Here is a 16090-nt window from a genome sequence, read left to right as displayed (position 1 = left end):
TAATTTACATCAGGTTTTTTTTGATTTTCACTTAACTGATACCTATAATGTAACAGAAGCCCCAGACTTTACTGACAAATGCCCAGACTGTCTCATAAGAATAACTCACAATGGGTTCCCGCATGTAGCAGTACATGGCCTGTGTGACATCTGCAGCGTGCACAGCATTATGGTAGGGGTTGTCGCTGTGGTAGTCCTCCTGGACCATGACCAGGAACCTCCAGAGTTTGACCATGTCGAGCCGGAAGAGCTCAACCAGGCCGTACTGGTTCAGCAGGTGGAAGGTGAGGGTGATCAGGCTGTTTCCTGTAAAAGAGGACAAGCAGATCCCGTTTGTAGATCTCTCTCTCTCGCTCTCTCTTTTTTACACGTTTCATTGGATTGTTGAACAGATAAGACAACACACATGCATAGCAGCAAGGTATGAGCAAGATACAGAGCATATAGAATCAGATAAAATTATCACAACAAAACAAAGATAAGCAAAATACCCCAACAACGTGTGATGGCAAGGGCATTTCTACATCAAAGAGTTTAAATATTAAACATAGATCAGGAAGTACACGACATGGAGGGGCAAGGTACAACAATAAAATACAACAAATTAAAGAAACTTAAAATCAAAACACACAGAGGAGAGCCTTACGGATTCAGGGAGATACAAGAGGAGTGCCAGTCTACAGTGCCGTGAGAAAGTATTTGCCCCCTTTCTGATTCCTGATTTTTTTGCATATTTATCACATTCAAATATTTCAGATCATCAAACCAATTTTAATATCTCACAAAGACAACCCACATAAATATAAAATGCAGTTACTAAATAATGAGTTCATTTATTAAGGGAAAAAAAATCCAAACCTATCTGGTCCTGTGTGAAAAAGTAATTGTCTCCCCTTGTCTGCTATATAATCTGGAAGGTGATAAAGAAAGTTGCTCACAGCTTATCAAAAAGCACTCTCATTTCCTGAACTTAAGCGCTTCATTGGCAAACTTTCAAAATTTCCCCATACCACTGATTACTAGTTGGAAGCTTGAGCTTAATCCACTGAAAAATCTTCCTGCTAAAAGAGTAGACTGTTCAAAAAGTTCTTGCTGGAAATTTGTCAAAAGAAGTCTCTCACCTGAGAGATAACATAAACAAATAGGGACTTATTTGTATCGTCTTGCCAAAGTTGTATTCATTTCCTGTCAGACATTACCCCAAAACTTAAACACCAGATAACAGCTGCAAATGCAATGTCTTGCACTTTATAAAGAGAGGAGAAACCCCATGGTAACAAGTATGAAGGGACTGGGTGTAGGTTGCAATCAGCGAAAGATTATTTGACTCTGTTAACCTGCTGCACAAAAAAGATTCTCCCTACTGACTCATCATCATCATCAGACCACACCTCATTCCCAAGTCTCTCTTTTTTCTTTTGTAAATAACGAAACTGTGCTATCACACACTGTTGCATATCAACAGTCTGCATTTTTAGTTAACTGTCTGACAAACGTCTTCTTAAAACCGGCCTTGGCTGACCAAACTTTACTTTTTCCTTTACTTGCCTTCCCAAAATCGTTTATGTGAATTTTTTTATCTTAAAACACTCTCTTCTCTTTTTTCACTTTACAATCTCGTTCCCATTTTAACTACTGAGTTTCACAGCTCATATCAAGACAGACGTAAAGTGAGCATATAAAACCTAAAATAACACACTTTTTAGGTCTGAATCATGTTTTAATTTCAAATTTTAACAAATCCTGTGCCTTGACCACATTACTATCTCTCAAGGTTGCTATTAATTGAAATAAATGGACCGTTAACATTAACAAGACCTTCATGTTCCCTCAACAACAATCCCCTGACAGCAAAGCAGCCTTAGATAGCATGGGCATTGTCTTTTCTCTTATCAGGGAATTATTAACTACTGAGAAAATCATCATATTATAAAAATGTCTGTGTCGGCTTGTATCCAATAGATGGCACCATTGGCATCACATTACACCTTAGGCTGGTTTAATGCTTGATTCTCCTGCCAGTGCTGCCTTTCAATGACTTTTAAAACAGCTTCTATTTCAGATCATATTTTACCTACCATTTGTCAACCTGTCAAAGAGGAAAATGTCAAAATTCCAGGTTCCAACTTTTTCCAGCATGCACTATAAGAGAAGGGAAACAGAAGCATGGGATTAATGACGTTAAAACTCATGTTACTTTCTTAATACATAATATAAAGGTGGTTGACTTACTCTCGCTTGTCCAGTGTAGTCTTCATCCAGGAGGTGAAGGGGGATCTGCTGAGGGATTCCCCGCAGCAGACGGGATGAGTGCAGGTACCTCTGGAAGCTGAGTAGTCTGTGGACCCTCCTTTCAGGAGCAGAGCTCGCTGACGCAGACCCACATCCCAGACGTGCTGCACAGACACAGACAGATGTTGACTAAAGATGTAGTATGTTTAAAACACACGAATGCTCCAGGTAAGTGTTTATTTTATGAGCTCATTAGGCTCACGGAATCATTTGGGCACAAACTCAGTGGGGATCTGACACCGACACAGAGATATACAAACAGTTGCTGCTGACACAGCCGCCCACTTGTAAGCCTCTCGTCTGGAATCACACAGCAGACATGCTTTGTCAGTGGTCTCGCACACATACGCACACTCACACAATAGCTCTGTGTCTAAGTAAACCGGGGCTGCAATCCGGAAACACGTCAGCGTGAGATAGGATTACTTTTGGGTCAAAATGTCAACATGCACTCACACACACTTTCACACACACAATGCTGTTCTAACTATTTTCTGGTAAAGTTTCAATAAATCTGAAAGAATGTCAGTTCTTCGAGAAGTGCTTTGAGCTGCATGTTTTTATGTATGAGGGGTGCTATACACATAAAGCTGAGCTGAGTTGAGATTTGAAAGTTAATTCAGATATGTTTAGAGATTTCATCAAAGTTTAAGTCAGAACTTTTTAAAACTGTATTTAATGAGTGCACCAACATCTGGAAGTCTTGAAATGAACACACTATGACTTGAGTTTAACTCTATTAATCAGCTGTAGTTTCTACTCACTGTGAAGAGTTCGGAAGTCGATGCACAGGTACGGGTGGGAGCTTCTTCGTTCTGGTTCAAATCCAACCTGACTTCTCACTCTCACATCTCCTAGAAGAAATCAACACTTATTTCCTCAAGATTCATGCTTCTTGCAAAGAAAGGTGTCTAAATGTGTCAAGATGGGGAGTATTTACAAAGCTTTTTGATTGTAGAGAAAAATTTATTTTGCTCATGAGCAACAAAGATTAGCTTTACTTCTGGCTGTCTATCTCGGGCACAACTGTTTGTAGTTGAGATGCTCTGAAGCATGAGTTTAACAATGATGAATACTGGCCCAGTTGACAAACATCAGCCACCTGCAAATGTGGCATGAACCCATGTCAGAGGCAGATGTTTGTGTCCAATCAATTTAATGCTCACATCTAGTAGACCCAACTGCTGAATCAAAGAGGGGAGTATTTACATAGGATGTCACCTGTTGGACAAACTCTGATCTGATTTCACAGTTTAACACAAGAGAAAATGTTGGCTCAGAGGAAGTCACGCTAAAAAATGTACTGAGAAATGTTGGTATCAATAGTGGCAGTCAGCTTAACTGAGAGGTGGGAGTCAGTATCAGCCCTAATTTTCACAATCAGCACATCTCTAGTTTGTAGATGTAGGTTTGTGGGCTGTAAAAAATACATTTTTCCTTTGGATTTCATAAATCTCTCTGGACCTGCACCAGCGAATCACAAGTGTGTGCAAAATTACAAATATATATATATGTAATACAAGAAAATACTAGGGATGCACAGATGCATCAGTGTTACATTAGTATCAGCTGATCGTAGCCCTGTTTGCAAACAACAGCCAATTTATATGGCATGAATGAGTAGAAGATTTCAGTGTTTCAAATCAATTTGATTCTTGTATCTAGCTGCTGAATCCAATAAGAATCTTTATACAGGGCAAAAAAGTGACCATGAATTTGTCTTTCATTTGATGTTTTGTTGGTTCTCTTCTCCCTCTCCTCTTTCTCCTTTCTCCTCCCCTACTCCTCCGTCTTGTCCTTTCCAAACCCAGTGCAGCGTTGGCAGAGAGCTGTTCAACTTGAGCCTGGTCTGCTTGACAGTCCTGCCCTTTAGTTAGGAAAGGTTTATGTCGCCACTGTAACAGGGCGAAATACTGCTAGTGCTGTGTTTATGGTGATTAACGCTGATCTTTAGTAAAAGGCCACAATAGAGAGTACAGTCTAGACCTGTGCTCTTTGTAAAGTGTCTCGAGAGAAATGTTAAACCAAATGTAGTATTTATCAAAAAAAAAAAAAAAAAAAAAAAAACATAAACATGGCCATTGGCCAAATTGTTGTAAACATCTGTGCTGGCATCGGCCTTAAATTTCAAAATTGATGCATCTCTAGAAAATGCCAAAAAAATAATTCCTTGGTACTAATATTGAGGAATTTTGTTTTGTTTTGTCTATCCTACACCTGCAAGCACACTACACAGTGTCTACATTGTACAAAAATCAGTGGCAACAATTTAGTCCTGAGACACTGCCATTGTTTTTGTGCAATGTAGACAGCGCTCTCTCTTTTTCTCCCAACAACTTTCTGTTAAAGTATGACTGAAGAGCTCAAGTATTTCTAAGGTTCAGTATTTTTACAAACCTCTGGTCTTCACAATAGCAGATCTGTTTAATTTTTAAATGTGTGCTATACACAGTGCCGTGAAAAATACTTGCTCCCCCTTTGTTAAATCATGAGTTAACTGTGATTAACCACTGTTCTTGAAAAGCTGGGTTCAATTTCACTGGCCACACCCAGGCCTAATTCTTTCTCTTTCTTTCTTTATTAGGATCCCCATAAGCACTAGCTAAAGCATTGGCTATTCTTTCGCGAGATTTGTTGAATGAAGAAATCCCTTAAATAGAAACTGTCAGACAAAGTGAAGTGGGCTACAAGATCTCAAAAAGAAACCATCCCGCCATGATCCGAAGAAATTCAAGAACAAATGAAAAACAAAGTGACTGAAATCAGTCTGGAAAAGGTTACAAAGTCATTTCCGAGGCTTTGGGATTCAGAGCCATTATCCACAAATGGAGAAAACTGGGAACAGCGGTGAACCTTCCCAGGCAAACCAAAATGACTCCAAGGATGCAACGACCACTCATCCAGGAGGTCACAAGAAACACCCAGAACCACATCCAAAGACCTGCAGGCCTCACTGGCCTGAGTTAAGGTCAGAGTTCAAGACTCAACCATAAGAAAGACACTGGGTAAAAATGGCATCATGGGAGAGTTCCAAGGCCAAAACCACTGCTGACAAAAAAGAAAACAAAGGCTCGTCTCACATTTGCCAAGAAACATCATGATGATCCCCAAGACTTTTGGAGAAATATTCTGTGGACTGACGGGATAAAAGTTGAACTTTTTGGAAGGTGTGTGGCCCGTTACATCTGGAGTAAAAATAACACAGCATTTGATAAAAAGAACATCATGCCAACAGTCAAACATAGTGGTGGCAGTGTGATGGTCTGGGGCTGCCTTTGCTGCTTCAGGACCTGGACCACTTGCTGTGATTGATGGAACCATGAATTCTGCTGTCTACCAGAAAACCCTGAAGGCCAACGTCCAGCCCTCAGTTCATGACCTCAAGCTCAAGTGCTCTTGGGTTATGCAGCAGGATAACGACCTGAAACATACCACCAAGTCCACCTCTGAATGGCTTTAAAAAAAAAAAAAAAAACAAGGTTTTGGAGTGGCCAAGTCAAAGTCCAAACTTTGACAGTATGGCTCAGTTAAAACAATTCTGTGAAGAAGAGTGGGCCAAAATTCCTCCACAGCGATGAGAAAGACTCATCACCAGCCATCACAAACACTTGATTTCAGTTATTGCTGCCAAGGGGTGGCACAGCCAGTTATTAGGTTCAGGGGGCAATTACTTTTTCACATAGAGCCAGATAGGTATGGATTTTTTATTTCCCTAAATGAATAAAATCATCATTTAGAAACAGCAATTTGTTTTTACTTGGGTTGTCTATGTGAGATATCAAAATTGGTTTGATGACTCAAAACATTTATGTGAGATAAATATGCAAAAAAGATCAGGAATCAGAAAGGGGGAAAATACTTTTTCACGGCACATGTAAAAGCATGGGGGCATTGAACATTTTGACTAACATTAGACATGCATGACTTTGAATAACAATAAAAAACAGTCTTTCATTCTGCACTGTTAAAATGAAGAAGACATTCATCTCGCCATTTAAAATTTTAACTGTTGTAAAGCCCATCATTTTGTAGCTCAAAGCAAAATAAAACAAGCAAAAGATGTCATTTTGTAAATACCATTTGACCCAAATCTGGTGTATATTATCCATGTGCCTGCACAGTCACGCACAGACACACACGCCAAAGAGCCAGAAGAGGAGGGTCGATCAAACAGCTGAGCATGCAATGCCATGTCAGGACAGTCTGCTCTACTATTAGTACTCAGAGAGTGATTTATCGTCCATCAAAGACTGTTTTTAGTAGTCAGGCAGAGGATCAGGACCACACAGAGGCTGGCCTGTGTGTAGACTGCAGTGAGGAGCGGTGAAAGCGCAGTGATGTGACAGGACAGTGCTATGACACTGATGCAGAAAAATGCTGGTGTGTCATCACAGGCAACTCTGTATGCTGCAAACTCATCACGGTGCTGAAAGGTGCAATGGTGATTTCCAGCATGGCACTTCTGATTGTTTCTTAAGTGCATTAGAATTTAAATCAAAGCAATCACACTGATTTTTCCCTCCCGGCTAGCATGTTACTTACTTGGAAACAGCTGTTTGAAAACTACACAAGCTCCTATCAAAATACCAAAAACTAAGAATTACAATCAAGGCAAAATGATGCTCAACATTGTTTAAAAGGATGCTTGTAAAGTTGTTGGTATGAATGTGCATCTGTTGCATTTCACGTGCAAACATGAATTCTGTCAGTGTGTGTCAAACATCTGTCACATCTGCAGATGCATGTGCTTTGGCTCAGCACGTGTGTGTGCAGCTGTGTGATTAGTGTCTTTCCAGAGTCACAGGGTCTAAGTTTCCCCTGCGGTGCATTAGTGCTGCTGCTCCAGGGTTGGATGTAGGTCATGTCATTATAACTGATGCGGCCAAAGCTCCGAGTCCAGCGATTTGAAAGCACATCAGCATTAAGTTGGCAGACTGAACCCTGGCTTGGTCACAAAAGCACAACAGTCTGCATTAGCATTGCCTCTCCTCACACTCAAATTAATATAAAAACCCATCGTCAGATGCTATGTGCTGCTGAGGTATGAGCCTGCAATCATATGTAGCTGAGTGAAATGATTAAACACCTAAACTCTTTCAGGCTTGATAAAACATGACTGTGATAGGATGCACATGTGAGCAGTCGAGTCATGGCTGCTAGAGAGAAATACCGTAACACATTACGTGAAAGCTACAGTAAAGTGGATACAACACAACAGCCTGTAAGCTTGAATGCCACTGCTGTTTAATGCCCCCTGCCTACTCACTCCACTTCACAACAGCAATCTGATATCTATGATCGACACCGACAGGAGAACACTGAGCCGCTCTACTTTCTTTCTTTCTTGCTGCTCACTTCAAGCCGACACCATCTGATCTGTGAATCAGCGTGGGAAAAGTTGCACGTAAGGGCCAATCTGTGTGTGTGGGATGGATGTTAGGGGTCTAATCGCACTATTATCTCCAAAAAACTTTATTGATCAGGAAGGAGAGCCTGATCTGCCTGCTCCCTTGATGCACTTGAGTCCATCTGTCGGACGGAGCTGCAAGCCTCCATCCTCTCATCCATTTTCTAAACTGCTATAATCCTGTGTAGGGTTGCTGAGGGCAGAAGCAAACATAAAAACTTGCTGCCAATGAAGCCCTGAACTTTCAACAAACCCGAGAAAAAAACTTTAAAGTCATGCAACACAGCAAAATCAAAACACCATAACCGAGCTCTGATTCAGGGATTAACAAAAAGGCTCCAGATTGAGTGGACTCGTCACTTTATAATCTCTACATCCCTCTCTCCATCCATTTCCCATCTCTTTGCTTTTTAAGCCATTGTGTATTAAGAAATGAAAATGAACATGGATGAGATAAACCCTCTGATGTCTGGAAAACGTGAGGATATGTTTGTGTCTGCTGTAACTGCACGTGCAGCTATGGGGTGAGAGCGGGGAAACACTTACCTAGCATGCGAATGTACAGTGCCGTCTGGTCAGAGCTGTCGTACGAGATGGCCCCTCGTCTCTAAACAAACAAAAAGAGACATCAGCTACAGCTCTGCAATGTTTATATTTGTTTAATATTGCAATAATATTATGACAACAGTCCCATCAATATCATTCTACCCAAGTAAACATCTCAGAATCAGATTAGAGCCAATTTTTTACACATAAACAGAGCTTGAAAGGTGGAGGGTGTTGAAATATTGCTACTGTTGGCTGTAATCTGCAGTTGTGTATGTGTGTTTGAACCGCTTCACTGATAAACACGTTCCAGCTCCATATCATCAGCTTGATATGGCTCTTACACCACCGCTACCAGTCATGTGAGGAACCCACATGCTATGTGAACAAACATGCACACACACAAACAGAAGTGTAGGAACACGTGCGCAGCATTCCTCATAAAAAGATATAACTTTGGGTCCCATCCAAAACATTATTTGCCAATCCAAATGAGTTTTACGTGACATTTTGTGTAGATAAAGTCCAGAGATATCAAGTTGTAAAAAAAAGAAGACTGCCCTGATCTGGCGTCAGCAGGTGAATGGTATTTGAATGAATTTGTTTGAATGGATAACCAAGATAGATCCTGCCCACCACCTGCTTCAAACGAACAACTGACTGAAGTTATAATTTGATCCGCTTTGAAGGTGGCATATCATAAACCTTATCCACCTTTGAACATAGTCTCCTGTAGTTGAAATAAAACATCCGTGCCATTCCTTAGTCAAAATATCATATGGATAAAGCACCAGAGGAGGTGTCTGACCCTGCATCCACCAGCTCTGAGCAGCCTTTCCCAGAATAGTTGGTTGTGGTCTGTGTCTCTTTAAATGCACCCTGCTCCCCTCTTTCCACCGATGAGCAGAAACCAGTACAGCCTTGTACTTCCATGGCTGTGTGTAGAGATCTATGGATGGCGATACCAGGTGAGGGTCAGGTACTTTTATACTGACTCACTGTGATTTCACTGGGAGCCAAGATTTTTAACAGACTGTTGGATGCTGACATAGGCAGACAACATTTTAAGGTCTGTGTTGCCATATTTTCATTTTATTAAAATCTTTTTATAAAAATTCTATTTGCAAGATCAAACTAACAAGCTGAAAACAATTCATGCAACACCAGAAGTCTTCAGCAGCTACAGTACTAGTGCACCTATTGGGTGGCCATGTAGTAGCTACTCTGATTGTCGATTCAAAATTAGAATTACGCCCTATTCACACATGCACAAAAGTTTGAAAACTTCCTGAGGTTTTCAGAGTGAGCTGAATGTGTGAATGTACTAGGGATATGCAAATTAGCCAGGCAAACGGCTACATTTGGATCACTTAGTAGTTGGCACCAGAATTAATAGTCAGTCGATCTAATTCGTGGGTGTGTGAATCTCTCCTTCTCAAGATGATTCGATTCTCCAATCTCGATTAACAGTCTATGATTCAATTCACTGATTATTCTTTAAAATGCAGAATGATTTAGTGCGACCCAATTCAAAACAAGATCATTTTATTATGGTCTGAGTATCTTTGAGTTTATTTATAAAAAGAGACTAAATCCAAGGCCTCCTGTGCAAACATTATGATTAATGATTATCATTTAATTATGATTATGCTTAGAAATGAAGTTTTATCACACATATGCCCAAGTGTCTCACTTTGACAGTTATAAGTATTTAATTTGCCCAAGAAGCACATAATAAAGCTGGTTTAAAGATTTAAGAAGATTTGGACAGACAGAGCTTTGGGTTTCTGCTAGTACAGAAGAATAATGGGTTAAAAAAAATTGAAAACAGTAAAATAAAAACAGCTTTCTCATACATTAAATTTTCCCCTTTCATAATTACGCTTAATTGGAATATTTAGTCTACAGTCCTCTCCAAAAGTACTGGAACGGTGGGCCCAGTTCCTTTATTTTTGCTGTAGAATGAAAACATTTTGGTTTGACACAAAAAAATGATTATGTGACAAGAGATCAACACTTCAGCTTTTATTTCCAGGTATTTACATCAGGATTGGATAAACAGCTTAGGAGATAGCTTTATATGTAACAGAACACTAACTTTTTAGGTGAGCAAAAGTATTGGAACAGAGAGACTTAAAACAGATTAAAGTGAAAAAGACCTAATATTTAGTTGGAAATCCTTTTCTTACAGTAACTGCATCAAGTCAGTGATCCACTGACATCACCAAACTTTTACAGTCTTCTTCTGTGACTCTTTTCCAGACTTTCACTGCAGCCTCTTTCAGTTGTTGTTTGTTGTGGGGGGTTTCTCCCTTCAGGCTCCTCTTTAGCAGGTAAACTGCTCTATAAGGTTTAAGTCTGGAGATTGACTTGGCCAGTCTAAAACCTTCCATTTCCTGCCCCTGATGAACTCCTTTGTTGTTTTGCCAATGTGTTTTGGGTCATTATCTTGCTGCATGATGAAGGATCTCCCGATCAGTTTGGTTACATATTTCTTTAAATTGGCAGACAAAATGTTTCTGTAGACTTCTGAGTTCATTTCTGCTACCATCATGTGTTACATTATCAATGAAGATTAATGAGCCCATCTCAGAAGAAGCCATGACAATACCCCCACTGTGTTTCACAGATGAGCTTGTATGTTTGGGATCATGAGCAGTTCCTGTCTTTCTCCAAACCTTAGCCTTTCCACGATTTTAGTAAAGGTTCATCTTTCTCATCAGTCCATAAAACTTTTTTAGGCTCGTCTCTGTATTTTTTGGTAAATTCCAGTCTGGCCTTCCTGTTTTTCTTGCTAATGAGTGGTTTGCATCTTTTGGTGTAGCCTCTGTACTTTTGTTCATGAAGTCTTCTGTTAACAGTAGATGGTGATACCTTCACTCCTGTCCTCTGGAGGTTGTTGCTGATATCACTAACAGTTGTTTTGGGTCTTTCTTTACAGCTCTCACAATGTTTCTGTCGTCAGCTGATGCTGTTTTCTTTGGTCTACCCGTTTAACGTCTGTTACTGTGTACACCAGTGGTTTCTTTCTTCTTTAGTACATTCCTAATGGTTGAGCAGGCCATGGCCAATGTTTGTGCAGTGGCTTTGATTGATTTTCCATCTTCTCTCAGCTTCACAGTTGCTTGTTTTTCACCCATAGACAGCTCTCTGGTTTTCATGTTGGTTACAGCTCTCAACTATAAATGCAGTCTCCAAAGGCAAAACCCAAATCTGAAACTGAGCATAGACATTCAGCGCTATTTATTGTTTGAATAATCAATGTAACAGGACACACCGGGGCAACAAAACACACCTGTCAGCCACCTGTTCCAATACTGTTGCTCACATAAAAAATGGGCGGGCTCAAACAAAGAGTGCTGTCTTCAAGGTGGGTTATCGGATCCAGACGCAAATACCAAGAAATAAAAGCTGAAATGTTGATCTATTGTCTCAAATTCATCTTTTAATGTCAAACTCAAAGGTTTTTAGTCTACAGCAAAAATAAAGGAATTGGTCCCACCCAGGGCTTGACATTAACTTTTTTGCTCACCAACCACGGTGGCTAGTGGTTCTGCAAACTTACTAGCCACTCAGTATTTCCACTAGCCACAACTTTGGTGTTTGGTAACTATGAGCCATAAGCCAAATTTGGTACAAAGGGTATGATATGACACACGTGCTCTCCTTTCCCTCACCAATATGATCAATATCAGCTCTCCTTTTACTAAAGCACTTCTCCCTGTACATATGAAACAGCACACTACTGAGATATGGGTCAGACTGTTAGAGACAGTCTTCTAAGAGTCAAAACTCTTAGATTTTTATTTTCTTAATGGGTATCAAGTTTATGCTAAAATTAAAATACTGTTAACCGGCTGTTTATTAGAAAAACTACAGCAGATTACAAGAACATCTCTAATTTTCAATCTGACAAATCTTCAACAGAGAATATTAAGTGTCCAACTTCTCCTGTCCTTTGCTCTATACTGTATGGAGGAAATGTTTTCATATGTGTGTCTAATACTAATTAAAATATCTCTTCAAATAATAGATTACTTACATTTGGTGGTGAAGCTCACATTTGGAGAACATTACACAACGGATGTATAATATATTAAGAAAAAAAAAAAAACACCGTTTAGTTGAATTCTCTTTGACTCCTAAGTGATCAGTTACAGACTTTTATCCTGTCTGTTTCTCACTGCCTCAATGAACTGATTTAAAGTTTTGGAGTTTCTCTCGTCTTTTATAACCGTTAATTATCGATTTATGGCAAATTTATAATTAACCCTGAATATACAAAGGTTTAAAATTTTCAATAACATTTAAAGTATGCGCACCTTTGCGGAGGTTTTTATCATTTAGATCGCCCTCAACAAACAAAGAATATAGATGGAGTATCAATTAAACAATATTTAGACACACCGCCCGCTCTGGCTCGCACGAGCAACAGAAACACACAGCTGGAGAGCACACACACATAAACGGCACTGACGCACATGGAACTTTAAAGCAGAAAGAGAAAGTTCAGGTCTGAGTTTATCCTGCAAATTCTGAAACATTTTCCCTAAACAGACAGAAGCCTTCAGTCTTACCAACACGTCTGTGAGTGTCGCGTTTATGTGCATCATACAGCATCAAAGCCCTTGGCGCTGCGTAAAATACGCACGAATGGATGAAGAGACCAGCCACTTTTCAGTTATTTTGGAGGGAAACTTGAGCCTTGATGCGCCAAACAGCCTGTCTGTAACAAGTCTAAATCATAAGGGCTAACTGACAAGCACTTTCAGAGTGAAGCATAAGTTGTGACGCTGATAAATTCAACCCGCCATCATGGCTAGTTAGAGTCTCGCTGCTACCCGCCACGGCCGAAATCCACCCACATTTGGCTAGTTGGTGGGTGTCGATGTCAAGCCCTGGTCCCACCATTCCAATACTTTTGGAGGGGACTGTACATGTCCCTCAGACATCGTTATTTCTACTCGCTCTGTATCTGACCATTCTTGTGTGTTTTTGTTCCTGAATTGACCTCCAGCTCAGTAAAATGCTCTGTTTAATATCATGTAAGTGGGCTCAGGTGTACTGATTATGTCACCAAATCAACCACCCTGAACATGTTACAGTTGTAAACCCCGTGAACAGAACAGGCTGTGGATACTGAAAACCAAAGACTTTTCCCTGAGTTTTAACTAAAAAAAGTGTCAAATGTTCGGGTCTGTTTGTGCCATGTTTAGTGTTAGCATCTTGGCTAAACTTTAGCTCTGCCATCTCATCAGGTGGAAATTACGTGCTGCTGTTCTACCGTATGCTTTTCTCCAAAGCATACAGATGGGCAGACATTTTCAAAAGTTATCATTCCTTCATATTAAGTTCACATGACTTGATTTCTGAGGTGGAGAACTATAAGGCGTTCTGGCGAGGTTTGGTGAAACACATCTGGCTACCTTGTGAGTACCTATGGCTACAGTAATTCTCGTTTAGAGGTGAAAAGTCACTGCAGGTCAGGTGAGATTAAAGACATGGAGCTCAAAAACGGCAGAACAAGCTCTAATAACAAGCAGCAAAGGCTCAGTAAACTAACCTGTAACATTTCCAAAGATTGATTCATACTACATTTTTACCGATCCAGGGCTTCCTTGACAGATGAACTGGGCTTTTGACGTTAAGATCGGTTAATCAATTCAGATCGGTTTATCTCTACTCCACTACTAATTCCCAATAACTTCTTCATAATTTCAGGCCTACAGTCCTGGTGAAATGGTCTGTTTTGACGATAACGCTCTGTTCACTACTCGTAACCCCTGTAGCAGTTCTTACCTAGAAAAGCACTCGGAGAGCACAGACCTCCGCCATTAGCCCTATCTCCCAATAGTAAAGAATCCTCTAAAAATGCCTGGATCAGACAGTGATCTGGATCACTCCCAAAATCTAATCAGTTCTTTCTTATGCCATTTCTGGCATTTCCTGAAAATTTCATCAAAATCCGTCCATAACTTTTTGAGTTATGTTGCTAACAAACAAACTATCAAACAAACCCTGACAATCACACGACCTCCTTGGCAGAGGTAATAACCACTAGCTTGCTGCCACAAAACTCTTTGATCCAAAGTAAACAATGGTGAACTGATAGCATGGACAGAATCCCCTGGGAACAGCGCAGTTGAGCACAGTTTTGATCAACAAAACAGGGATGATGTTATCCAGACCCTGTCAGGTTAAACTCACATATAGCTGAGGCATTAAGTGACCAGATTCTAGGGATGCACAATATTATCATTCTGGGATCAGCAGATATTTGCTTAAAAAGGCAAATATCGATATCAGCAGATATCACAATTTCTGCTGATATTTACATCTGATATTTTGCCTGGGTATTTCAGCTTACATGGACTGTAAATTTTGTCCATATATACTAATAAATTAGTAGAGTTTTAGGCTGAACCTACAGACCTATGTCAGTTGAGGTCTTTTTCTTTATTCATCCTTATTCTCCAAACTTTAAAGTGTTTTTAAGGACTAAAGTTTGTTTCCTTGGTCATCCTCAAACCTTAAAGTGTGTCCAAAAGGACTGAAAGTTCTTGTCCAAAAAGCAAATTTAAATACTGGTATCAGTTAATGTGAATCTGTAAATATCGTCAAAAATCCAATATCCTGTATCTCTACTAGATTCAGCACAGGAATGTGGATATTAGCCTGGAAAAAAAGGTTCAAAGATAGGCAGTCCTGGCACTGCTAACTTCTGAACCAACTTTGCAACATTATGATTTCAAGTTAGTTTACAAAATGCATTTACTCATCTTATGACAAGTCAGCTAAACATAATTTGCTCCAACTATGTGAAATTACTTACCTAGGAACATCCCTACAACACACAGAGCCAAATTTTTCATATGACCATACCCAGAACTATCCCTGTAGCATGAAGTCTGGGTAGAGCTGATAAGTCCTGAGAACACAGCTGGAATTAATCAGAAAAAATCACCTTGAGCTGGTGGGATGGTTGATGGGGTTTATATCTTGTGACCACTGAGTTTATAGCAAACTGGTATGATATCGAAGCACGTAATAAAGCTGTTCCATGATGCTGTCTGCACATCAGTATGCCCTTATTCTGGCAGTGAATAAACTATACCACATGTAGCACTGATGTAACGGCAAAAACTGATGCATCATTGGTTTTTTGTTGCTTCATCAGCCACTTCCGCTGATGAAGTGGTCTTTTTTTTGGGGTCATGCCCTGCCTGAAGTGAATGTATTCACATTGTGTGTGCAGAGGAAACACAATAAGAATGCCTGAAAGTGAGTCCAATACAGTCCATGTGGAGAGTCTAAAGAGCCAGGAAGCACAGGCAAAAATGCAGTCCTGCAATCCACTGATTTTTATCCATCTAAAGTAGGGATGCACGATATTTGATTTTTGCTGATATCCATATGCCGATATTTCCAAAATAATTTTACCTGATATGATACCAGTGTACACACCTTTTAAACTCTAAAAACATCATATGTCATCAGTTCAAAGACAGACTGAGTTAAGGGAGGTAGGGAAGCAGACAATCTGGTAGTTGTTTGATGTTGGGGCTTCATTCATAATGTTTGGGGCAGTGTGTAGCACCCAATTTTACACTTGTACATTGTGCAAACATTAAGGCCGATATATAACTTATAATGCTGATATGTATAACCGATGTATGGGCTGTACATGTTGGCAGAAATTTACATAAATGCTGGAACCGTTATCACGCTGATACAATTTTACATCCCTTATCAAATGTTGTTCTGTCTTTATTAATCTCCAAACATATACAGTCATGTGCATAAGTTCAGGCATGTAGGGTGCTAAAGATACATCACAGGCTGAAT

General features: G+C 39.9%; 1 protein-coding gene across 7 annotated transcripts in view; it reads right to left on the bottom strand.

Moving 5' to 3' along the window:
* pde7a (phosphodiesterase 7A) overlaps nt 1-16090 on the bottom strand; it is a 48816-nt gene that overhangs the window by 6397 nt on the left and 26329 nt on the right. For 2 of the 7 annotated variants that reach the window (XM_041814015.1, XM_041814011.1), the window contains 6 exons: nt 8246-8306; nt 6835-6867; nt 3057-3146; nt 2233-2396; nt 2079-2142; nt 110-306 (listed from right to left, as the gene is read on the bottom strand). In XM_041814015.1, coding sequence (XP_041669949.1) covers nt 110-306; nt 2079-2142; nt 2233-2396; nt 3057-3146; nt 6835-6867; nt 8246-8252 — 555 coding nt within the window. In that variant the 5' untranslated portion in view covers nt 8253-8306. The remainder of the gene's footprint in view (nt 1-109; nt 307-2078; nt 2143-2232; nt 2397-3056; nt 3147-6834; nt 6868-8245; nt 8307-16090) is intronic. The other 5 variants (XM_041814016.1, XM_041814013.1, XM_041814017.1 and 2 more) reach the window with 3 other exon arrangements.

The sequence above is a fragment of the Cheilinus undulatus genome, linkage group 19 (genome assembly GCF_018320785.1).
Source record: "Cheilinus undulatus linkage group 19, ASM1832078v1, whole genome shotgun sequence".
NCBI classification, from domain to species: domain Eukaryota; kingdom Metazoa; phylum Chordata; class Actinopteri; order Labriformes; family Labridae; genus Cheilinus; species Cheilinus undulatus.
The sequence above is the reverse complement of the archived record's forward strand: the minus strand, read 5'-3'. Positions and strand labels throughout refer to the sequence as shown.